The sequence below is a fragment of the Gadus morhua genome, chromosome 20, assembly GCF_902167405.1.
Source record: "Gadus morhua chromosome 20, gadMor3.0, whole genome shotgun sequence".
NCBI classification, from domain to species: Eukaryota; Metazoa; Chordata; class Actinopteri; order Gadiformes; family Gadidae; genus Gadus; species Gadus morhua.
In genome coordinates this window covers 16,037,271-16,061,876 of record NC_044067.1, presented here as the reverse complement: position 1 = coordinate 16,061,876, position 24,606 = coordinate 16,037,271, and the positions used below count along the sequence as shown (strand labels likewise).

General features: G+C 42.9%; 3 protein-coding genes across 6 annotated transcripts in view; all 3 read right to left on the bottom strand.

Moving 5' to 3' along the window:
• Nucleotides 1-10,687, bottom strand: part of adarb1b (adenosine deaminase RNA specific B1b) — a 113,555-nt gene extending 102,868 nt beyond the window's left edge. For 2 of the 4 annotated variants that reach the window (XM_030343230.1, XM_030343232.1), the window contains exon 1: nucleotides 10,436-10,687. The gene's annotated coding sequence lies outside the window, so the exon portion shown is untranslated. The remainder of the gene's footprint in view (nucleotides 1-10,435) is intronic. The other 2 variants (XM_030343234.1, XM_030343233.1) reach the window with 2 other exon arrangements.
• A 1,510-nt stretch (nucleotides 10,688-12,197) lies between these two features.
• LOC115533045 (olfactory receptor 2K2-like) lies at nucleotides 12,198-13,139 on the bottom strand. Its single transcript, XM_030343235.1, has one exon. The coding sequence runs from the start codon at nucleotides 13,137-13,139 to the stop codon at nucleotides 12,198-12,200; it is 942 nt and encodes a 313-aa protein (XP_030199095.1).
• An 8,483-nt stretch (nucleotides 13,140-21,622) lies between these two features.
• On the bottom strand, nucleotides 21,623-22,804 carry LOC115533469 (olfactory receptor 2K2-like). Its single transcript, XM_030344017.1, has one exon. The coding sequence runs from the start codon at nucleotides 22,706-22,708 to the stop codon at nucleotides 21,773-21,775; it is 936 nt and encodes a 311-aa protein (XP_030199877.1). The 5' UTR covers nucleotides 22,709-22,804; the 3' UTR covers nucleotides 21,623-21,772.
• Between the last annotated feature and the right edge of the window lie 1,802 nt (nucleotides 22,805-24,606).

The window sequence follows — 24,606 nt, the reverse complement described above, 5'->3', positions numbered from 1 at the left end:
TATTAAAAAAATGGAAACATTTTAAAACCATATACAATAATATTTATTTACAATGTTTACTTGCAAGCATTTACACGTAAACATAAATGTGTCCCTAATCTTCCACACAGCATCTGCCTATGACACCTCTCCTGCGGGGACTAGCGACAGCATACCATCTCGATCTCTGAATCCATTTCCCTGTAATTCCGTACACAAGTGACGTACTTGAGCAGATACATAAATGTACAATTGCTGCGAAAATTGTTCATGCTATCGTTATGTATTATGTTGGCCAACACTCTTACACTGATCTTTCTGTTCAACAACCGAAGATAAAACAATTCTAATCTAGGGTATAACATCTCTCCGTCAACTATCAAAAAGGATGGGTTTATTGTAACACATACACCCTTTCAAAATGTATAACCTTGTCTACTCTTTATGAACATCTACCTCGGACATGGCTCCACGCATTCGCCGGCTTCTTTGAAAACAAATGCACATGGCTAGCATAGAAGTGGATGGGGAAGGGTCGTCAACTAGTTGTTACGACAGTGTTGTAAAATATCTCCTCCAAAGCTGTAGGGGAAGCTCAAAGCGAGCGCAAAACCAAGAACACAGCTAAGAAGTGGAAAAAGTTGAATAGTACCCCTTTAATGATTGATTTGCATGCATAGTATATTAGACTTTCCATTGAACAATTACCCCCGTTACCATAAATTGACACATTTTATAATGTGATCAAATGCTCACACACTAGCTGCTTTCGGACACACGTGGAAGTGTGAATGGGCCGTATGTGTGAACAACACATCCTGACATTTGTACCCTGAAATTCTCCTGAATAATACTACCCCCTGAGGTAGTATTTTCTCTGTAGGAAATGTGAATTACGTTATGTGTGAATGAGGAGTAGAAAGTCGGTATTTCTCACACCACACCAATGGGTGTGTTGATGACGCTTCTGCATTTCATTGAGTGGCCCCCTAAATGATAATCAGCCTGTTGCCTTTTGTTCGCTGAATGGTTAAAATATTAAAACGTTGGCACTGCTTTTAAGAGTCATTTGTGGTGAACGAATGTTATACGTTGTAAAATTATAGGCAAAATGTTATTATATTATGCGCTCAGAAATGTGTTACATTATCGACTGGGGTTTCCACATTATTGCTAGGGGTTTAATAACAACTAGAGGTTGAGCGCTTGCAACACACGTGCAAAAACTCTAGTATCCTTAATGACCGACAAACTAAAAGGTTGGATAATAGAGTCTGCCAAATTAATAAATGATGGATTGTCTATCGGGTTCATTGTGTTCCATGTAGATGGAAGATTGTCCACTCAAGTTGAAAACAGTGTATCATTTCCACAAGGTAACCATGGCTAGGACTATGGTTTGTAGACTGTGATACAGGATAGCGTAGCTGCTGGGGTGTTTAAGTCCCAGATGACATGGTACTGGGCATGAACCCTCATGTCTTCAGCCTGCTATATTAATAATGGCATAGATACCGCAACCAATTTAATGAAATGTAGTCGAGTAAAAGCAGATGGTTAGAAAACTAATTTCTCAATCAAAAAAAATAAAGACTGAAAACCACGACATAATCACAATGTCTTATCTTCGATAACACAAAAAACGAACGATCACAAAACTAATATATTCGAGTTTTCGAACAGCTGGATACATATCTTTACATTATTTATTATATTATGATTTCAACATTTTCTATTTGACCATTTTGTGTATTCTTTGAAGGCGAAATTTCAAAGTTCTTATTGTTTTCAAACTCAAAAGTAATCTTTTGAATGATCGTGATTTCAATATTGAGGAAAAAAATCGTGATTACGATTTTTTCCATAATTGTGCCGCCCTAATACCTATGGAACCTTTATGCTGGTGGATATGTTACATTTTTGAAATACCATCACCATACAGTCAATTCATCTTCATACTTCACAGATAAAAAAACAAAAATGGATGAACAGTTACAGCAATAGTTAGAGAATTGGGATTCATGGTTCTGAACAGTTATGCAGAAGGGATGCATGCTTTCTCACCCACTCATAAAACCCACTCTTCTTTACATCTAGGTAGTCTAATTAGAATGTCTTCTACAGAGTCTCCATCATTATTAGTGGTGCACAATATATTTTCATCTCTGGATGATGAAGGCTAGAATCCAGCGAGCGGAGAAGAGACTGCCGGGGAAGCGCAGCTCCTAGCGACCATGCATGCTAAGTGTGAAGGACTTCTCCTCAGGTCGAGAGGAGGCCCGACACAAAGCCAGCTCCGCTCCTGCCACAGGCAACACAAGCCCACTAGACCGATAAGAAGAAAGAACAACCCAGGGAATGAATAGTTAAGAAGATAAATAAAATTGCAAGTAGCCCACTCTGGCTTCTTCAAGCCACAGAGCTTCAGAAAGTCAGTCTTTGACATTGAATAGTGATGTCTCTCTCGCTCTCGCATTTCCACATCAACTAGGCCATCTACAAAACACTTCAAATTTATTCAGTTTCAGTCTGAAACAGCAGAATCATTTTACATTTTTGTAGGGATACAATTGGTAGGTCTTTTCTATGTTGAGACCGTAATTCTTAAGCTTCTAAATGCATAAACAGATGCTGGTATAATGAAACTAATTCTGCATTTGTTAGATGCATAAACTCCATCTACAAATGCAGATAGCCTATCAGTAAATTACTACAGAGGCAATGTTTAGTGGTGTCCACTCTGGAGCAGTGGTGCAACGGGTCACGGATTACCAATGATCCGTACAGATCAACCCTCACGGTTCGGGACGGAAGTGATCAGCGGATCGACTGACAATGCAAAAAATAAAATAAAATTGTGCGTTCACGTGATCGGCGAATGTTTAAAGGATAGTTCCGGTATTTAGCACATTGAGCCCCCTTTCTGGTTTGTCTAGGATGAAATATAACACCGAAATGTTGACTATTGGTCCTGCTGTCTCGGGTATTTGGCTCATTTTGAATCGCCCCTGCCTGCTTCAGAATGGCTGGCTATGGGCAATCACAAACCTGTCCTTAAAACAACCATAAACGTTCGTAGTGGTGTTCGTTGATGTTGGCATTTTGTAAATCCCATTGAAACGGAAACCGGACCATAATGCAGCTTGCCCACTGCATCCGTCCGTCAACGGACGACGGAAGGCGTGTCTGACGGATGGGGGAGTGGTATTTGCCGACGGAGTCACGATCTGATTGGCTGACGGATCTGTTGCATCCTGAAAAGTTAACATTTTCTCAACTTCTGAACGCAAAAGACGGAGCCGACGGACCCACAATGCATTGCGGGATCGCCCCATGCAAAGTCAATGAGATCCGTCAACGGATGGATGCAGTGGGCAAGGGGTGTAACCGGAAACGGAAAGGGAGCTGTTTATGTTTGGTTGTAATCTTTTCGCTCGGTTCTCCATATCAATAGTATGGCTAGAACCGAGCGAAAAGACTACAGCCCCCCTTTCCGTTTCCGGTCAACGAGCAATGAGTCTTCCTACAGAATACAATGGAGTTACAAAATGCCAAATAAAACACGACAGAAACTGTATTTCGCTATGATACTTGAAATGAAGACGAGGATGTCTGCATTGCCTGGGGTGAGTGTAGACTACACTCTCCCCAGGCAATGCAGACTTCCTGAATTTAAAGTTGTAAATCCAGGTCTGCTGTGCTTCCTTTGGACACAGGTTTTTTATTTTATTTACTATCCATGTTAAAAATATAAAGGAATAATGCCTCAGTTTAAACTTTGTATTGTTTTAAAATATTTTAAGATTTAATTTATACATTGGAAGGACATTCTGAGTTAAATTTTGATTTTATGAGGACACAAGCAATTTTTTTTAGATTGACTATGCTTCTTTTTCTTTTCTTTCTTACTTTTTGAAGATTTTATTTAAAGTCACATTTGTCTTGATATCTTTTTTGTTGTTGTTGATCTGAAAATGATCCGACCCGTGACTCAAGAAGCGTGACACGATCCGAACCGTGAATTTTGTGATCCGTTGCACCCCTACTCTGGAGTAATTCTGTTGCGGCAGAAGGACACACACGATGCACATGACCCGAAGTCACCCAAACTCGGGCAAAATATCAGATAGTCCAACGTATATCAGCTTTGGTAGTGGGTACCACATAGAAACGATGGCCACTCCGCACTGACATTGACCAATAGGCTATAAACACACCATTGTTTCATATTTACAGTTTGAGTCCCGCTCAAAAATAACTCAAAATCATTTAACACAAAAATGTATTAAAAAAAAAAAGCTTTTCAATTAATTTGGATACGGAAACATCTCAGGCAAATCGCACCAGTCCAGCGATTCCCTGAATGTTTCCATCGCTCCCTGCAAGGTGTGAGATCAGATAAATAACACGTCTTGAAATAGGCATCTGCAACACGCTTCTACACAGCGGAGCTCTGAGAGCAAACAATGAACCACAGACGTCCGCACCGGGAGAGACCAGGAGTCACGCATCACCTCACCAACCCAGTTGGTCTCTGGGCCCACCCTAGGACACCCCTGGGCTCACCCTGGGCCCACCCTGGGCGCACCCTGGGCCCACCCCCTGGATTATTGTTATGTGTCCAAGTTTCACTGGCAGCCACACTGGAGCCAATCACAAATTCCCCTCTTGGGTTCAATGATAAATATTCGATTTGATCACTTCAAAACAGTATTTTGGATGCTTTCTTGGTGTTGCGAGTGTGTTTGGGTCTGGGTTAATGAGTCAGTGAGTGAGTATGTGTGAGTGTTTGAGACTTTTTGGCTGGGTACTATATCATATTGTATTGATATTGTGATATGAGAGTAGCCATTGTCTTACATTTTGGATATCGTAATATTGCAATATGGGACTAGATATGTTGTATTACATTTTAGGTAACATCGTTACATGGCATATGTGCCGTCATTTCCTAGTTTGAAGGCTGCATTACAATCAAGTGATGGGATTTATTTACCAGACAGTTTTAGCTGTTATTATAAAACATTACCTAAAAAACAACAATGGTCAGTCATCATCACTTACCAACAATATTGAGGTTTGTGTCAAAAATATTCATCCTTGTTTCCATATCAGCACCGCTGTGAGTGTGTGTCCAAGGCGCTGACCATATTGTCAGTGTGAGGAATATGATGCTAACCTCATCTGGCATGTATGAGAGTCATTTTCTCCTATAACTCTCTTCCAAGAGAAAAAACATTTCAAAAATGAACAGATGACAAAAACGCAAAATTAGTTCTCTCTCCCTCATCCCTTTCTCTTTCCCTCTCTACCCTCCCTGTCCACTCACTGCCATTACACAACACCACAACCAAACACAGCCTGACGTTTGCACAGTAGAAAGATCACCGTTCTCACCACCACCATCAAGGCTGAGTTCCCTTGCTCAAAATAGAAGAGCAAGGCATTACGCAAGCGGACCTGCGACCCTGCCGGCGTGAACGCTGACTTCAACCAGAGCTCGGGACGTTTTGGCGACCGGGAGGGCAACGGGTCGGAAGCGATGTCGCCCCTCTCTGAAGGAGGGGGAGGGGCTGCCTGATGTCTCAGTCATGCACGCCGGGAATCGCTTTGATTATCTCCTCCTATAGCGTGCTGCTGTGATAAATTCTGCCCCAAGCAACCCCTATCGCTCGATACGCAAGGCTACACACACAACCCCTCGCACTAGAGAGGCTAGACCAACCACTAAGGCTAGCTGCTAGGCTGAACACTAGCATTAGATTAGCTAGGCTACACATTCCCTAGTGCTAGTAGAGGGGCTTGGTTAAACTCTAGCACTAGGAATGGTAGGCTAGGCTAACCAGTAGTGCTATATATACTAGGCTACGCAACCCCTGGAACTAGAGACGCTAGGCTATACAACCTTATGCAAAATACAGAACTCCTAGCACTAGTGACGCTACACAACCCCTAGTATTAGTGGGGCTAGTCTAGACAACTCTAGCACGAGAGCAGCTACACAACCCCTAGCACTAGGGCCACTAGGCTACACAACCCCTTGCACTCAAGACACTCAGTGACAAAACCGATGGCGCTAGAAACTCTACACAACCTCTCGCACTTCATACCCTAGGCTACAGAAACCGTAGCCCTAAGGAAGCTAGGCTTATCCAAACCATTTCTTTAGTTAGACCACAGACACAGTAGAGGCCGAGCCTCTACATTCGTGCACCTCACCTCTTCTAAAGCGCCTTGATATTCAATGATACTGCTATTAAAAGTCTACTTGAACGCAGAGGTGTGGCTACAAACTGAAGGTTTGATTACCGTGCGGTAACACTATTCCTAAAAGGCGTCTGATAGGCATCTTAAGCTGCAGCAAGGCAAACCTGCCAGTAACACTGTTTATGTTAAATATTTACTCACTGACAAATTGGAGGCCAAACGGAAGTTGAGCGCCCCAGTGCGTGCGCTCTATGCCACGCTAGCTACTCTTAATGCGCTGTGGTACCTGTGCCAGGATGGCCCATTACTCGGGTGGAATGAATTCCCTGCCCGCCACACAACTTAACTTAATTAAGATAATTAAATAAATAACCCAGCAGCTGCGGCATGCATCCTGCCCCTACCACTGCGCCATTTAAGGAATGAAACTTGTGAGTCTGCTCTAAAGAAACAGAGTCCAGGATGTATGGAATATCATTATGGTTTATGTGGGCTCCGTCTATGGCTCCATTCCCAACACTGAAGGACTGGTAAGAGAAGTACGATTGGTTTTGTCCTCCGGCCTCGCTATCTAAATGCAAGCAAGAGAGCGAGAATGTTTAAGAGTATAGATTGCAGTCGGGAGGAGCAGCAGTGGCGGTGGCGCTAATTGCTCTACTCTGAGAAAGGCTTTGGAGACAAAACCGGCGACACAGCGGCAGGGACCACAATGGAGAATAAACCATTGTTCTCACCATGTTAGGTCAAGCAGACGCAGGGCAGCTCCATGGTTCCCGTGTGACTAATACCCCGAGCACCACCACCACCACAGGTGTCTCCTCACATTCAATGCATCATGATCAAAACGGCACGCCCAGCTACGAACCCAGCGTATCATGTTTACCCAAGACCTATGAACATCAAAGTAATGGATGCTGCAGATACAGTTAGAAGGGGCTGACACACTGCCTATCCCTCGGCCTCTCTCGCTCTCCCTCCCTCCCTCCCTCTCTAAACAAGCCCTGGTTTGTGCCCTGCGACGTTATATTGTTAAATCTGTGCAGCGCAGCATAAGATTCCCTCCGCCCCCTGGCTGAGGGTCGAATGCATCTGCATAGTAACTCCCGCTAGAGATGGCCGCCACTACGGACAAACAGACTGGTCAGGTTTTGTAAAGCCCACACAACTTGTGTGCCGTCCCTATTTGGCGTAGACATTGGCCATGTTTAACTACTATTTAGTCGATGCTTTCATCGAAAGTGACTTAGAGTATAACCTTTTTTATCCTTGTCTTTAGGGAAAGGAAAGGAGTCAAGACATCTTGCTCAAGGATGCCCACGGGTTTGGCTGAGGTAATGTTCGTTCACAAACACATTGAATGGTGTGCATATGTGTTTGCCTTTACAATACATTGGTTAAGACAATGAACGTGGAACATGATTCATGAATGTGTGTGCACTTCATCGTCGACTTTAATCCCCCTTTTGAACAGCGAGACGGAGAGCACCGATGATTCAAGGTGATTTTGGAAAAGAAAACTGTGAAAGCATGGAATAAACAAAGAGAAAGATATCAAAAGATGTATTGACTTTGAAAATGCCACGCTTGATCCACAGACTTCAATATGAATAGGAGAAGATAAATAATAGACCTCAGAAGAATTGTTCTGAATTCCTGTCCCCCCATGCCAAGGGGACATGAGTCCCACAAGACACACACACACACACACACACACACACACACACACACACACACACACACACACACACACACACTGGCTGTAGTGGCTCAGCTAGTCAGCTAGTGTCTTTGGTGACCTAACCCCAATGTCATGCCAATGAATTATCATATGGTGACCTAATCATATTGTTAGCCAATCATTTATTACAGGGAAAATCGCTTAAAGATTTCCGATCATACAATGACAACATTTGGCCTCTTTCCACTGGCTTATCTTTTTTCCTTTTTAAATATATAGAGAAGCAATATGCTGTATGATGTAAAAGCTGTGTTGGAAAGATCAGTTCTGGTCATTTTTTGGGTTATCTCCAAGGCCTATGGAGTGAGGTAGCTCAATCCAGTGTTCTGCTAGCACACAATGCGGCTACGCTCCAGGGTAGCAGGTGCTGTGTTTAGCTCCAGGGAGCTCTCTGACCCCGTTCAAAGGCAGGTCGCTTGCTGGTTTTTCGACGCTGCCAAAACAACAGATATTCCCTGCAAAGCTGATGTCAGAGAAACACCTAGGTAGCCTAAACACACAGATTAGAGCTTCCAACAGCCAGCCCCTGTCCAGGGACCTGCTACATAAAGCATGGGTTTAGGAAAGCCGTCTTTTTTTACATGACTTTACCTGACTAACTGATGTCCTGTGCGAGTTGAATTTTTGGTTAATTCTGCTTAAATTTGGCAGAAATAGTACTCAGCGCACAATGAAGATGTGTCCGATGAGGAACACTCTCAGAAAGAAACTTATCTGAGAGGTAATAAATGATGTTTCGCCCCTTGTCCAAATCAATGAGAGGCCTCAAAGAAGTTACTTCCCTGTGGTCCGAATTTCCTCTGATCGTTTTAGCTTGGCTGACAATTCTAGTCTCACAAATCGGATTTAAGATGAACAGCTAAAGCCTGATGGCAGACGATCTCACTGGTTGAACAGGGACGTTTTATTTTCTTTATCATGTATTTCGAGGCGGGTATCTGTAGACACTCTACACATGGAATGGGTCTTTACTGGAACGACCTGACCGGCGGAACGACAACAAACGTGATATGGCCTTGAATTGATCCAGAAGAGGAGGACTGCTTCTCCCCAGTGTGGGGATCCCTCCTTGGCCCGTGCATCCTTGCACCTGGTGTGAAGGTGATGGCCACGACTACAGCTTTCCAGAAAAGCAGTGACAGGGTTAACAGAGGGCACTATTTCCCTGTCAGCCTGCAGTAATTCATGAAGCAGAGTAGCATCCACATCAGAAGTACGAGCTATACCGCTACAGCGTCCAGAGCTACTGCTGCACGTCGCTCCCACTAAGGCTGTGAAAAGAATGCTATAAAGTTGAGTCGACCATCGGCTTCATTCTTATCTCCACAGACACAACGCAGGTGAAGGTTACTTATGTTACTTATGAGCACTAGACTGGGCTCCCGAAGGGTGCATGTGTTATCATGGCGTCCTCCGTCTCTCCTCTCCCCTCTATAAGCCGTCACCTCAGCAACTTGCAGCAGTGGTCTTATGAAATATCTAGGACTTGGTGGAGTAGGCCTTTCGGCTCAAACATGAGTCAGATCGTTTAAAATGGAACTAGGATATAAGGAACATGCAGCATCTCCATTCCCATCAGCACTTGGGTCCTGGCCACCTAGGCCCCTCACCGTCATTTCAAGTTCTAAAAGAAAACACAACTATTGTATAGCCATTAATCAACGATTTAATATCACTTGATGGACAACGTGCGGTGGCTCTTTCATTAACTACTTTTAGAAGGTAGTCATCAGCCGAAATGGAAGTTACATTGGGGAAATCCATTTGCACCAACACAATTATTGTCATTCCAAGTGCAACCTCTATAGGTTTCTATGAAATACAGTATTGCAATACACTGCATTGTATTAAAGGGTAAAGACAAAAACAGATTGCTCAATAGGTCTAAATATCTTTGCATTGTTGGGGGAAAATGCAAGAAAACCTTCAGAAATAAGAGACCGGTTTTGGTAGGTGGCCCAGCAAGCAAGCAGCAGGAAACTGCAGTAACAGGGGGTTTGAAGCAAGTATTGAGCGATCTGTCGTGAAATGATAGCTGTTAAAATGAAGACATGCGTTGCGTTGTACGGCAATAACACGTGTATGAACAACGAGCCGATTATAAACATCCGTCTTCAGATCCGTGTATCAAACAAACCAGAATATCAATCTACTGGCATAGATAATATTTGTTTAGACTGACAACAGGGCTGAATAAACTGCGCTTTGAACGATGCGGTCCTTCACTGCAAGATCACCGCACCAGTGAGTCCAACGGAGAAGGTGACAGCCATGAATCCAATAGCCTGGACATGCTGGTGCCCGGACGGATAATTTAGAATAACATAGAAAAGGACCACAAAACATTTATTATTCTCCAGGCGGCATTCGTGACAATTTGACAATTTCTGCAAGGTTCTCATGGTTTACCATTACATAAAAGACACCCGGAACCCAAGCAAATTATCCCCATGTTTTTTTTTTTTTTGTCGTCCGCCGCACTAAAAACAAATACCTAAACAAACGACTCACCGCTTGAGGATGATTGCAGAGCCAAGGTCCCCTAGATCTGAGAAATCCTCTCCAAGCTGTACACCAGTGTGTGAAGGTTTCTCGTTCTGTGACGCTGGCACGGGTTGAAAACACAGCGGCGGTTGATAAGTCGCATGTACTGCAGTGCACAGTCTGAGTGAGCTCTACTGGCCACACATGCTCTCGCGTTGTTGCGCGCCGTGAGCGCGGAACGTAGAAGGAAACCGCGTGCTCCTCATTGGCCCAGGAACCCACTAGGTACCCGCCCTCGCTTTGGTTGCCTGCCTGGCTCCGGAAGTAGTCTCGCTATTCGTTCCTTCATTTGCATTATTTCTCTGGTATCCTTTTAAATTATATTTAAAGGACATCCAATCAAACGTTTCAGTCGAATTGTTCTTGTGGTTAAATTATCCAGTGATACTTTATGAAGTGATGCAAGCAAATGGGTTAGGGGAGGTGTATTAGTTGAGAAGGGTCAAGGGTTAACCCTATTAAAAAACGTAGACATTAATACATTAGTTGACATGAACACCATTAGTAAATAAGACCATTTGTCTTATTTACTAAGACAAATGGTCTTAGTAAATAAGACTTAGTAAATTATTACTTCATCAACTAATGTTAATGAATGCATAATTAATATACAATAATAATAATAATAATTAATATATAATATTAATATACCCTAATTGTAAAGTGTAATTTAGTTATTAAACTGAATGCCTAAGCTTAGTGTTTCGTGGCTTGACCTAAAAGTGTATCTCTGACACCCAGCTAGTCCAGAATGCAGCATTTATTTAAGTTACTGTAAGACAGAAGACATGCACCATAAACCCTAATAACTGCTGTTCCCTGGCTGTGTGTGAGATGTTGAATAGAGTACATTGATCATGTAGTGCACTCACTAAACAGAGTTACAGCCTAACTGATATGCGGTACTCATACGACTCTGTACACACACACACACACACACACACACACACACACACACACACACACACACACACACACACACACACACACACACACACACACACACAGAGACACACAACCTAAATATGATTTAACAATATATTTCTTGAGGTTGTAGCAAGACAAATCAGTTGTAGTTGTAGGCACGTTATTCTCCGATTGAAAAGGGCGAGCAAAAGTTCAGCTGCGGCCTTGTGCGATAGTTAGAGCGTAATAACAGAAATGTACACTAGAAGGAGACATATGACCACACATCTGTTTCAGCCCTTCACACCTGATATAGCCGACTGATAAACTTCAAATTAGACGAGGGACAAAAGCGGACACAGGTTATGAATATGTTCTGTTATTTAAAAGCACATTCAAAGCATGTAAATAATGACAAATAATGAATATAAATTGTATGGACATCATTTAAAATGTTATATTAACATTTTGAGATAATCCTACAAGCAATTTGTCGAATTTCCAACAGCTTTGTTAAAGGGTTAATAATTAATTGTATAAAAATAGCACATGAATATATGATTATTAATAACTGAATAAAATAAAATATGACTATTTGCCACATTGATACCTGTGGATTATGGATGTTTAAAAAGTATATCTATTTTTTATACATAAACAACGTACACTGGTAAATACTGAATGTTATATATATTCCATAATCTATACCATAATTTATATTATACTATAGAATACAAGAAGATATCGACCAATCTAAATGTATTTCTAAGATGATTATTGTCCACAGATGAACTCTTGTCCACACACTATTTTGTGACTACTACTACTTGATCTTAACATTTAAATAATACAGAATCTTGTTGCGTACTTTGGTCAATTTGAATCCATACATGAGGGGGTTCATGATCGGGGGAATGATCAGAAACTCTATGGCGATGAAGTTCTGCAGCGACGGTGAGATGTTTTTGGAACCGAAGCGCATGTACATGGTATCAAAGACGATGCTGGACATAAAGGTGAGAAGACAGGTGAGATGGGGCACACAGGTCTGCATGAACTTCTTCCTGTTCTCCATGGAGCCCCGACACGTCCTCACCAGGTAAATGTAGGACCAGATGATCACCAGCCCGTGTAAGAAGTACACCAGTATGGTGAGGTACGCCAAGATGCTGTGCACTGTGGTGTTGTTTGACGGGCACGCCAGCAACACGATGACCCAGTTCACGCAGTACAGCCGCTGGATCTTGTCACTGCACAGCATGAGCCTGGACGTAAGGGTGATGAGGACAGCTTGAATGCTGAAGGGGGTCAACCAGGAGAAGCAGACCAGCAGGGATAGCCTGTGCTTGTTCATGACACTGTGGTAACGGAGGGGTCGACAGATGGCCAGGTATCTATCGTAGGCCATGACGGAGAGAATGGACAGGTCGCTGCTGGCAAACGAAAACATCACAAAGGCCTGCACGAGACACCCGTTGTAGGAGATGTCGTGAGACGAAGACAGCAGGTCCAGGAGGAATTTGGGGTAGAAGCCTGTTGTGCCATAAATCCCGTTAATGCAGAGGCAACCCAACAGAATGTACATGGGCTCATGAAGGCTTTTGTCCAGGACAATGGTGAGAATCAGAGCGCAGTTGATGGTTAGTATCAAGCAATAATAAAGCAAGGTGGAGGTAAAGAGAACCGCTCTGTAGTTTGTGATCTCATTCAACCCAGAAAGACTCAACACTGTTATCATAGAGATATTATCCATGATTATGTTCATATGTCTAGAACATATTCATCAATGAAACTATAGGTACTACTCTCTGTTGTTGTCACACAATGCACATCAGGGTTATAGTGGTTAGAGAGGGAGGGATCTCCTGTACTCCTTATCCCTGAAGGGTTCCTCCTCTTTTGTGTCTGTTAAAATATAGTCAGAAGACAGTCGATGCAACCAATGAGCATACAAGCAAAATTCAGCATTACAGGAACTACCTTCTTCAGTGGATGTTACATTAGAATTAATCATATTATGCTTGACAATAATAATCATGTATGTATTTTAAATATTTTCAAATACACTCAAACAACTTTTATAGACCTTAAGTGTTTCATAGACTTATTTAAGAAACGTTGATACTAGGGTTGAATCTCATTGTCAGGAGGCTTTCGGCAGACAGAACGAGGGTTACGCATGCAACTACGGTTCTATGAATTCCGGATGACCGCCATAGGCAGTGGTTTAGAACTGGATGTATCCCTCTCTCGAAGGTCAAGTGTATATAGCAATGTATTCACATTGTGACCCTGGATGACATAGGGTTATATGAGTTTGTCCCTTCAGAATCCTCTCACCCAGATTGACAGAGAACTCTGGCAGTCATCCGAATCATCAGTCATTCATAAAACTCGTTCTCTTTCATTCCTACTGACTGCCAGAGGCATTGCTTTACTTGATGACTATGGAACGAAGTCACGGAGAATCCTACCCCACCTCATTGAGAGCAGGCTGCCGGCCTAGGCAGGACAGCTGTCGCTGCATCATAAGGGGTAGCGACACTGACCCTGTAGAACTTGGATCACTCAAAAAAATAATGATTTGCCAATGAAGTAATTTGACAATAAGGTTTCTGTTTTAAGTATCTTATATTTCTGTGGAAATATTCAGTGGACCACAAAAGCTTTATTCCTGTACCCAACTGGTTCGGTACATAGATGACATAGAGAACACATGCTGCTAACCCTAGTGTGGAGGACCTAGGCTACGTTTACATGATGACGGTCTGAACAGAAGACACAAAGGGGGCGTCGCGTCTTCAATTTTTATTCTGCATTTAGACAAGTGTTTTCGGTAGGCATGCATACGGTGGCGCAAAAGTGTGTGGAATTCGATTGGGTATGCATGCCAGGCGGCTAGGTGGTGCTGTGATACACTATCACACAACACCGCCATGTCTGAGCGCATGCGTAGAATCTTCCTTCTTCTCTTATCTGCGCCGCGAAAACCAAAACATAATTACAGATCCTTCTCTGTTCAGTAATACTATATGTTCATATCCTGTACATTTCGTGGAAAGACTCCTCTAAGTTTATTTGAGCTGCCAGAGCAGCTTGACGGCCCTACGCATGGAAATAATCCAACATGTTTGTTTAATTCCCTGTACTGGCGCATGAATGTGACGTAAACGCGTACGCGACGTGAGCAGATCTGAGCAGAGTTTTGCGTCTCGTCAGTGCAGACGGAAACGCTAGGGCGGAGCGTATTCAAGTATTCCACTCTGGAGGGTGGTTTCAGATTTTTGCGTTTTTAAGCCACAAAGACGCTGTCACCGTCTAAACGAAGGCACTTCCGATAAAATATTTTGTCGTTTTTACCCGCAAGCGTCCTCATGTAAACGGAGCCCTAGATGCCAAAATCCCTCTGCAAGGGGAAAAGGGGAATAGTACTAAGGACATTCTTCCCCAAAAGACAAGTGCTTGGAGAAGTCGTGGACAATCAGTATCATCCAGCATACCTGCTGCATGAGAAATGGGAAACAGCAGCTGGCCATGAGGCCAGAAGAGGGTTGGCCAGCTACAAAAGGAAAAGAACCTCCCTCCTCAAGGAAGGATTAGAAGAGAAGAGAGCAACTTAATTGGTGTGCTCCCTGTGTCTCACGCCTGTATCTATTATTATCCACCCAGCCTTCAGCCTACCCCTGAAGGCCTCAGAGTAAACCTACCCTGGACGTGGAAGAATTTACGTTGGACTTTCCCACTCTCCCTTGCCCCCTCTCCCTTGCCCCCACCCTTTTAAATAAACCCCCTTTGTTACTTTTGCACTCAACTAGTTTGTTGGTGTCTGTTTATGCGCCAAAGAGATCCTGGCCCCGTTTTTGAGTGGAAAATCCCAGACGGTGTCTCGAGATCTGATGGCAGTGGAATTATGTCACCCTCAAATCTGCCATCCTTGCCCACTATGGAAAAAGCTTCCTGGCTAGGGCTCAAAAATTCCATGCATGGAAATATGATCCCATCATCGACAGACTGGTGATGGATAATTGCATTTGAGCATTACCCCCAGATGCTAAACAGTAAGCTGCCCAGATTGCCCACTATTTGGATGGGAATGGGAGCCCGGAAGGTCAGAACCTGGAGTGCCACAGGTGGAGAAAGACTGTGCAGAAGCCTCTCCCACTCCACCCCGGTATGCCTCAGGTCTCGGAGACGGGGACTCGTGCTCCGAGTCCCCTGTAGAGGAAGAACCACCTGATAAGAGTCATACAAACACAGCAACGGCCATTGAGTTGGGCTCCGGCTCCAGTGAACTGTTCTCCCAATTCCCAGAGGCAATTGGGGTGGGTCGTTCCAGCAAAGGGCGTTTCTCCACTGCCCAACCCAATGACCTCAACCTGGACCAGGCCTGGCGTAATGCAGCAGTAATGGAAGGGGAAATACAAGGATGGGTAAGTGAGGTCACATATCCACATCTCTGTGTGAAAAATGCAATGCTGTATCGGGTTATTCAACAGAGAGAGGGGAATGTGTGGAGGAGTTACTAGTGCAGAGGGCCTATGCCTCCAGAGTGTTATTCATGGAATACACCCAACTTGGGGCACACCTAGCAGTGGAAATACTGATGAGAGGGCCTTGGCTCGGTTCTTCTGATCAGGTGTGAAACGGGCGGTCCAAGGCTACTGTGTTCACTGCCTGAAAACGGCCCCATAGACCGCCTACCGCAACCCTCTGTGGCTGTGGTGGAACCCCTCCCAAAATCCAGTCGGGTACATCGGTTCAAACTTGTCCTGATGGACTATGCACCCCGCTAACAGGTAGCTATACCGCTTCGCTCAGCAACGGCCAAAGCTGTGGACAAAGAGTTATTCAGGCTCTACAGTTTATGGGGATCACAGAGGAAGCTCTGACGGACCAGGGAACCGGTTTTGATTTGAAGTTTATGGCTGAAACATGCAAACTCGTCAAGTTGAAACATGTCCGAAATTCGTCATGGTAGAATGATTCAACCAAACGTTGAAACACAATTTGAGAAAGCTGGTCGTTGTCTATGGGAAGAACTGGGACTAATTTTTCAGATGTGAGTGCTGTTCCAAATCGAGTACTCCGTGGTGCACTAACCGGAAATTACGATCACGACTGCCGCCGCGGCTCCTCCCCCGCAATAAACATCCCGCTTTGAACGGTGAACTCTTTACGCCTAGCAGCTATAAAAAGCGATAAAAACTACAAAATGACTCTTTTAATGCAGGCTATGTGGAAAATGCGCCGACTTTGGCTCAGCCTGGCTCCGCCTCTTCCGCTACGTAGCTAAGATGGCTGCTGTTGAGTACGGAAAGTGTCCTTCAATCCACACTTCACGATTAGCCCGTTTTGAGTACGACATCCGGGTCCTTGAAGTATACTTCTTTTCGCCAGATCTGAATTGGAACGTACTATCTACTCAAAATTTGGCTAGTAAGTACGGACAGTACGGGTATTGGAACACGGCACTGGTTTATGGTCGGAGGGCTGGGAAAGAGGCCTGGGAACCGTAGCCATCAGCCCACAGGTCAATCATTGAGGGAAGAATTTAAATTGGACTTTCACCTTAACGTTTTTTGGGACTTTTTTACATTTATTTGACATCCAGCTTTATTTTACCTTCAGGCAAATTGAGTCATCCAAACTTGCAAGGCTCCTAGATTGCATAGACGCCGTAAACAACTGGATGGTTGAAAGCTTCTTGCAGCTAAATCCAGATAAGCCTGAGATCTTAATCATAGCGCCAGACAGTGCTATCCCTCTGATTAAGCAGAGCATTGGGCCTTTGTCATCTGTGGTCCGGCCTAGTATAAGAAACCTTGGGGTGACTTTTGACAAATCCCTGTCTTTTGGCACTCACATCAAATCACTGTCTAAATCTTGCTTTTTCCACCTACGCAACATAAGTAAATTAAGGGCTGTAGTCTCTCAGTCAGAAATAGAGATGCTCATCCATGCCTTCTTTTACTCCCGTATTGACTATTGCAATTCACTCTTCTCTTCACTTAACAAATCTGTCCTCACCATAACCTATAGGGCTCTACATGGTCAGGCCCCCTCTTGCCAACATAATTCACCTACACACCCCATCCCGGTCTCTCAAGTCTATCCATCAAAATCTGTTTGCCATTCCACGCCTCCGTCTGAAGACATGTGGGGATAGAGCCTTTGCCGCTTTGGCACCCAGGCTCTGGAATACTCTGCCAACCAGCATTAGGGTTTGCTGTGGTCGTGGACTGTTTAAAGGGTCAATTGAAGAGGGTCAAATTGTTCAGGCTAGCATTTGTTTTTCTCATTTTCCTACTATGCTTCTATCTTCTATGCACATTGTAAAGCACTTTGTGACCTTATCTGTGAAAAGCGCGATATAAATACATGTTACTTACTTACTTACCTTGCCCTCACCTTTTTCAATCAACCCATTTTTGTTACCTTTGGTTACAACCTCTCTGTTGTGTGTTTTCGCACCCAAAATCAACCTTGACTGATAAACATGACTCATTACAGTGCAATCCAATGACATCAGTGCCTTGAGCTCTTTCTCTGAATATTTGACCACCACTAACAAATGGATGAGCGCAAATATATTTCAAACTTAATGATTTGGTTTTTTTGAATTTTTTGAATTTGAATTTCTGAATTAAATTATAGTTTTGTTTGCTAAAATATATCAATAGTGAGATAATATATATATATTGTCATTAATGTTTTTTATTTATTTTCTTTATTTTTATTTTTTGAGAAATGTGTAAGAAATTATAGTATATATTTGAGATGAACATATAAGTAATACATTTTATTTTTAGAAAATTATATATTTGGATACGTTAAAAAAATTATATAGATATATATATTAATGATTATAAATTAAAATGTTAATAATAGGTATTATTATGACTAAGGAAGCTTAATTACAATGAGTTACAGAGAAGGGGCGGGATTAAATAAGTGTAAACTCCTTTTCGAACATGTTGTTACAATTATCATGTATTTATCATTCATGTATCTAAATATGCTTTCTATTTTGTGTAACATCATTATTTTCTGTATGATATTTTCTGTTTTCTTTTACATGTTCGAAATACATTTAAATCAATCAATCAATCCAAGAGGTGCACAGTAGTTGAAACCCTTTGACATTTAGCTTAGCGTTCCCAAAGTTTTGTGTATAATTTTCCAGGACATTTCCCATAACCTTTCTGTGCTCAGGGAGGTCTTTGTTTCACTTCATGAACTGTCCATAGCGGAAATATTTTTTTTGAAAATCAATAACTGTAAAAGAACTTCAGTAAGGTGTCATAACCCTTGACGTACAAGCAGTCAAACCATTGCTAGTCCAACCATTCAACCGGTAAAATCGCCTATTCATCTCTAATAAAACCGATTTTAAAACAAATAAAAAATTTAATAATATGTGTGGATTCGAAATATGTTGTATTGTATTATATTGCATGCACACCCCTGATCTCGTCTGATCTTGGAAGCTAAGCATGGTCGGGCCTGGTAAGGACATGGATGGGAGACCGCCCGGGAATACCAAGTGGATTTAGTGTTGTTTGGTCGTGGCCGATAGGTGGCACTCTTCCCTCTGGCCTTAATATCAATCCTGATGCCCCACTGTAGTGACGGGGGCACTGTGCTGTGGAAGGCGCCGTCCTTCGGAGGAGTCGTAATACCGAGGTCCTGACTCACTGAGGTCATAAAAGATCTCAGGGCACATATCGCAAAGAGCAGGTGTTTCCCCAGTGTCCGGGCACAACCAGGCTCATTCAATCTGGCCCCCTAATCATCCTCCTTTATACATGACTGACTCATTAATTCCCTCACTCTCTACCTCAAGCTGGTGTGTGGTGAGCATACGTGGCGCTCCAGGCTGCATCAGGGGATTACATCTGAGCAGCCGACAAGATGCTCGACCCTGCCAGGCCCTGGTAGACAGATGGTCGACCATCTCTCTGGTACATCCTGGTGTCCTCTCGGGGGCATGGTCACCAACCAACACCCCACTTCTGACACCAATGTGGCTAGCCTGGCACCGCCCACCTACCTACTTCCGCTCAATTTTCATTTCACTTCAGTACTAGGCCTGGGTCTGCTTCATATGCATGGTTTCCTTGGAAGACAGATTTTTGGCGGTCCAATCAGCGAACAGAGGGAGTGGCTGAGAACGATGACATTAAAGTCAGCTCTCGTTGACGGACATCTTCACGCACGGTATTTGGTTTATTACAGCCTGTGTGCAACTTGATTCCTGGCCAAACGTTAGCGATTGGTTATGGCAGATCCAGAGTGGCACTGGGCAGAACCAATAGTTTTAAACTTCAACAGACACCCGCCTTTAAGTGAGTTAACGTTTGTCAATTGAGTAGGTCCAGACTCTCAGTACAATGAAATGAAGTACGAGAGTCTGGTAGGACCAGGCTAGCATCGGCCAGGGAAGAACCAGACACGAGCCTAAGGCTATTAAGGGACTACAATTGTTGTGCTTCACACAATGCAAAACTACGGCAATTGCCTTTATTTCCACTCATAAAGAACAATTGAACATCAAACCATGTAACCCCTCAGAAAACAAAGTGCTTGGCTGCAGGTGGTGCTTCAGCCGAGCATTCAGAGCACTGCAGGGCGAGCTCTATGGTATGAGACAATAACAATCATAAACTAATGCTAGTTATAATCAGAAAGACATTTTGCAATTAAAAGTTAGCAAAGAACAGACATTTTTGCCATCATCAAGGCTGAGACGTTGATCAGGCTTGATCACAGGCTGATCAAAACCAACAGAGTTGGAAAAGGTGTCAATTTGGGAAAAATTACAACCTGTACAAATATTGATAAAGTAAAGCAATTTGTGTATTGAAATATCCTGCATGTAGTCCCTTTTAGCATTAGAAAGTTGGTGGAAACTGTTGAAATCAATGAATATTTTTTAACAACGAATTTTCCAAATGTTTTTTTATTAAAAATTGCTACATGTGGGACAGAATTTGTCAGCGTGAGTTTAAGTCAACATTGTTTGTTAAACTTGAATCAGTGGTGGCCGTGGGTGTGTTCGCCGTGTTCAGTGTGTCGCAAGGGATCCTGAGCTGCCGGACTGCTGCCGAGCTACCCCGCGGGACTTTTCAGCTCCCGGAGGACACCCACCGGAGCAGCCGGAAAGCTTCGGCGGCAGTTAAGCTCCCGAGTACACCGCCGGACGGCCGAACGGCTTCGACGGGGGCAGTCTGGCAGCTCCGGCGCAGGGAGCTCGGCGGCAGTCCGGCAGCTCAGCTCCTGGAGTACATTCCCTTTCTCCTCCATGTCACAGTTCATGGACTTCAGAGAGTCAAGGCCAAAGTTCCTTTCAACCAATTATTCTCAACCATGGCCAAGATTTTTCCCCACTAGGAGTCTTTACTTGTTGTGGAAGTGCCAGAGACGTCAGACGCAGTCTTTATGATTCATAATATCATCCGAGGCGCACATAGCTTTTGGCCGTGATATTAGATATAATATTATATAAATTATGGTCAATGTGGCCCGGGAAAGGGATGTCTGGGGCCCCCTGCTTGAGCTGCTCCCCTCGCGACCCGACCCCGGATAAGCGGACGAAGATGAGATGAGATGAGATGTGATAAATATCCAAATATAATATTATTATTATTATATTACATTATATAGATATAGAGCTCCAGGTGTCCACAAACGGCAACAATCCCTTTTCCTCCATGCTGTGGTTAAGTCTGACAGCTCATTGGTGGTCAGTGGGCAGCGGCTCATTTGCATCAAAGCTACAGACACCAGAAACAGCGCATTCTGAAGGGACTGAAACAGAGGGGAATAGCCGTAGAGAGTTTTATTTTTTCCTAAAAGCTATATCCAGCAAACAGCTTCAAAAACATGTTTTCTGGAACTCAAATACTATGTTTACTTGTTGTGAAAACACCATAATATGTCTCCTTTAATAACCAAGGCCAAAACCGACAGAAAATATGTATCTCATTAGAAGAGTCAGTTGGCCATAGGAGTCAAGCACGAACACTTTAGCCTATGTATTTCGGATGTCTTTTAAAGCAATAAAATGTATTTGAATTTGGTGTATGGTTGTTAGATAGTATTTTTTTCTGTTTACGTTTGTGTGTCTGTCCGTCCCAAACATGTTGTACGGATTGCAGCCTAGAGAGACATTGAGACATGGAATAAATAACCAGGGAGAAGGTTTACTTTACAACAAGCAAAATGCAACCAAAGGAAATGTATGTTGTGATATGTTCCTGCATTATTGTGGTATCACCTCATCATTTTGTAGTCATTGATACTACACTTTACATTACGGTGTAAAATACAAGAAGATATAGACCAATCTAAATGTATTGCTACGATTATTATTGTCAACACATGAACCCTCAATTATGACTACTTCCTATATACATGTAAATAAAACAGAATCTTGTTGCGTACTTTGGTGAGTTTGAATCCATATATGAGGGGGTTCATGATCGGGGATATAATCATGAACACCATGGAAATTAAGTTCTTCAGCGACTGAGCAATGTTTTTGGAGCCAAAGTGCATGTACATGATATCAAAGACGACTGTTGACATGAAGGTGAGCATGCAGGTGAGGTGGGGCACACAGGTCTGCATAAACTTCTTCCTGTTCTCGATGGAGCCCCGACACGTCCTCACCAGGTATATGTAGGACCAGATGATCAGCAGCCCGTGGAAAACGTACACCAGTACCGTGATATACACCACAATGCTGCTCGGTGTGGTGTTGTTCGTTGGGCATGCCAGCAACACAATGACCCAGTTCACACAGTACAGCCGCTGGATCTGGGCACTGCAGAGCGTGAGCCTGGAGGTAAGGGTGATGAGGACGGCGTGAAAGCTGAAAGGGATCAACCAGGAGAAACAGACCAGCAGGGACAACCTGAGCTTGTTCATATAACGGTGGTAGCGCAGGGGCCTACAGATAGCCAGGTATCTATCGTAGGCCATGACGGAGAGAATCGACAGGTCGCTGCATGCAAACGAAAACATCACAAAGGCCTGCATGAGACACCCGTTGTAGGAGATGACGTGAGACGAAGACAACAGGTCCAGGAGGAATTTGGGGTAGAAGCCTGTGGTGCCATAAATCCCGTTAATGCAGAGGCAACACAACAGAATATACATGGGCTCATGCAGGCTTTTGTCCAGGACAATGGTGAGAATCAGAGCGCAGTTGATGGTTAGTATCAAGCAATAACAAAGCAAGGTGGAAAAAAAGATAACCACTGCATAGTTTGTAATCTCATTCAACCCAGAAAGACTAAACACCGTTATCAGAGATATATTATCCATCATCATTTTCAAATGCCTACAACAAATTCATCAATGAAACCCTACCAGTCTTTGCTGGAGTCCCACAATGCTCATTCAGGTTATAGTGGTTAAAGAGGAAGCGATTCTCCTGTCCTTCTCATCCCTAAAGGGTCCGTCCACTTTCGTTTCGGTTAAAGTATAGTCAGGAGACAGTCCAGGAAACCAATGAGCATTCAAGCTCAAATCGGCCAATCCCGTTAGACAGCACAGGAACTACCTTCTTCAGTGGATATGACATTAGAATGATTCATATTATGCTGCTAATTATTGTAACTAGAGTTTTCGCAATAATGTGGAAACCCCATTCAATAATGTAACAAATTTCTGAGCGCCTAAGATAATTTAATTTTGCTTATAATTGTACAACGTATGACATTAAGTTCACCACAAATGACTCTTAAAAGCAGTGCCAACATTTACATTATTTTTAACTATTCAGCAAACAAAAGGCAACAGGCTGATTATCATTTAGGGGGCCACTCAATAACATGCAGAACCGTCATCAAGCCACAAACTTTCTACTCATCATTCACATTTAAGGTAATTTACATTTCCTACGGAGGAAAAACTACCGCAGGGGTAGTATTATTCAGGAGATTTTCAGGGTACAAATGTCAGGATATGTTGGTCCCACATACGGCCCATCAGGAGAATATCAGGACTTACATGTGTGTCTGAAAGAAGCTAGTATGTGAGCATTTGATTACATGATAACATTTGTCAATTTATGGTAACAGGGGTAATTGTTTAATGGAAAGTATTGTATACTTTGCATGCAAATCAATTATTAAATAGCTTTTACTGTTATTCAGGGCTGAAAAGTGCATTGACATTTTAAAATGCAAGGCAACTACTATTGATTAGTTGAAAATAATCATCATTGAGATTAAACATCTCTTCCAGTGTCCGTGCCAAGACAGGCAGCAGTAGGCTACAGTCACATATTGCCTACACACAAAACATAAGAAAAATAAAACAACTAAAACAGTCCGCAGGGGGGAGGGGGGATATCAATATCGCAAGACATTTGGGGAGGCACAAGGAAGAGAGTAATATTAAGTTTGAGCAACAAAGTGTAAAGACATTTCTGGAGGCTCAAGGTGTAGTCTTGACTCTATAGACATAATTCACCATACTGTGTTATTGACATGTTTTCGTTCTGTGTTATATGGACATGTCTCTTTAAGATCACATGATTTATGTGTTGATATGCCGGTCGGTGCGATGTTTGAATTAAACGTTTTTTATATGACCAAATGAACGACCCGCCATTGCTTGTTGAGGTGAGAAATTGTCTCTTCCCTTCTTTTATCGCAATTTCTACAGTCTATAGACAGTTTGTGTTACCTGTGAAAGTTTGTCGACAGCAGAACCATTATGTTTAAAAACATAACGATTTACCTGGGCGATTGTCACTGCGGTGTGTGCACGTGCGTGTGTGTTCTTACCTGCGCGTGTGCCGATTTAAATCAATGCATCTGCAAACAACATACAGCAAACACATATTTTCTTGACATAGACATCGAGTACAAGCCCATAACTTTTAGGATTGATGAGTATTTGATAGTGAGAAAACCTTGTTTTACCGCGTAAAACAAGGTTAAAAAGAATGAATGAATGCGGGCGTGCGTGCGTGTGTGTATGTGTAAAATAATTAATGAAAGCGGGCGCGCATCCATCTGTTTAAACACACGCAAACTAAACACGTAATGCATAATACAGTCCATGGCAATGTATATTAATGGGGGGACACATGCATATTAGGAACACAAGTCGATAACTATAATGCATACAATACTGGTAAGAAACAATGTTTGTTAATGTTAATGCGTCTATCATTAAATAGAACCACAGTTACCGCATATCATATGTGTGTTAAGTTT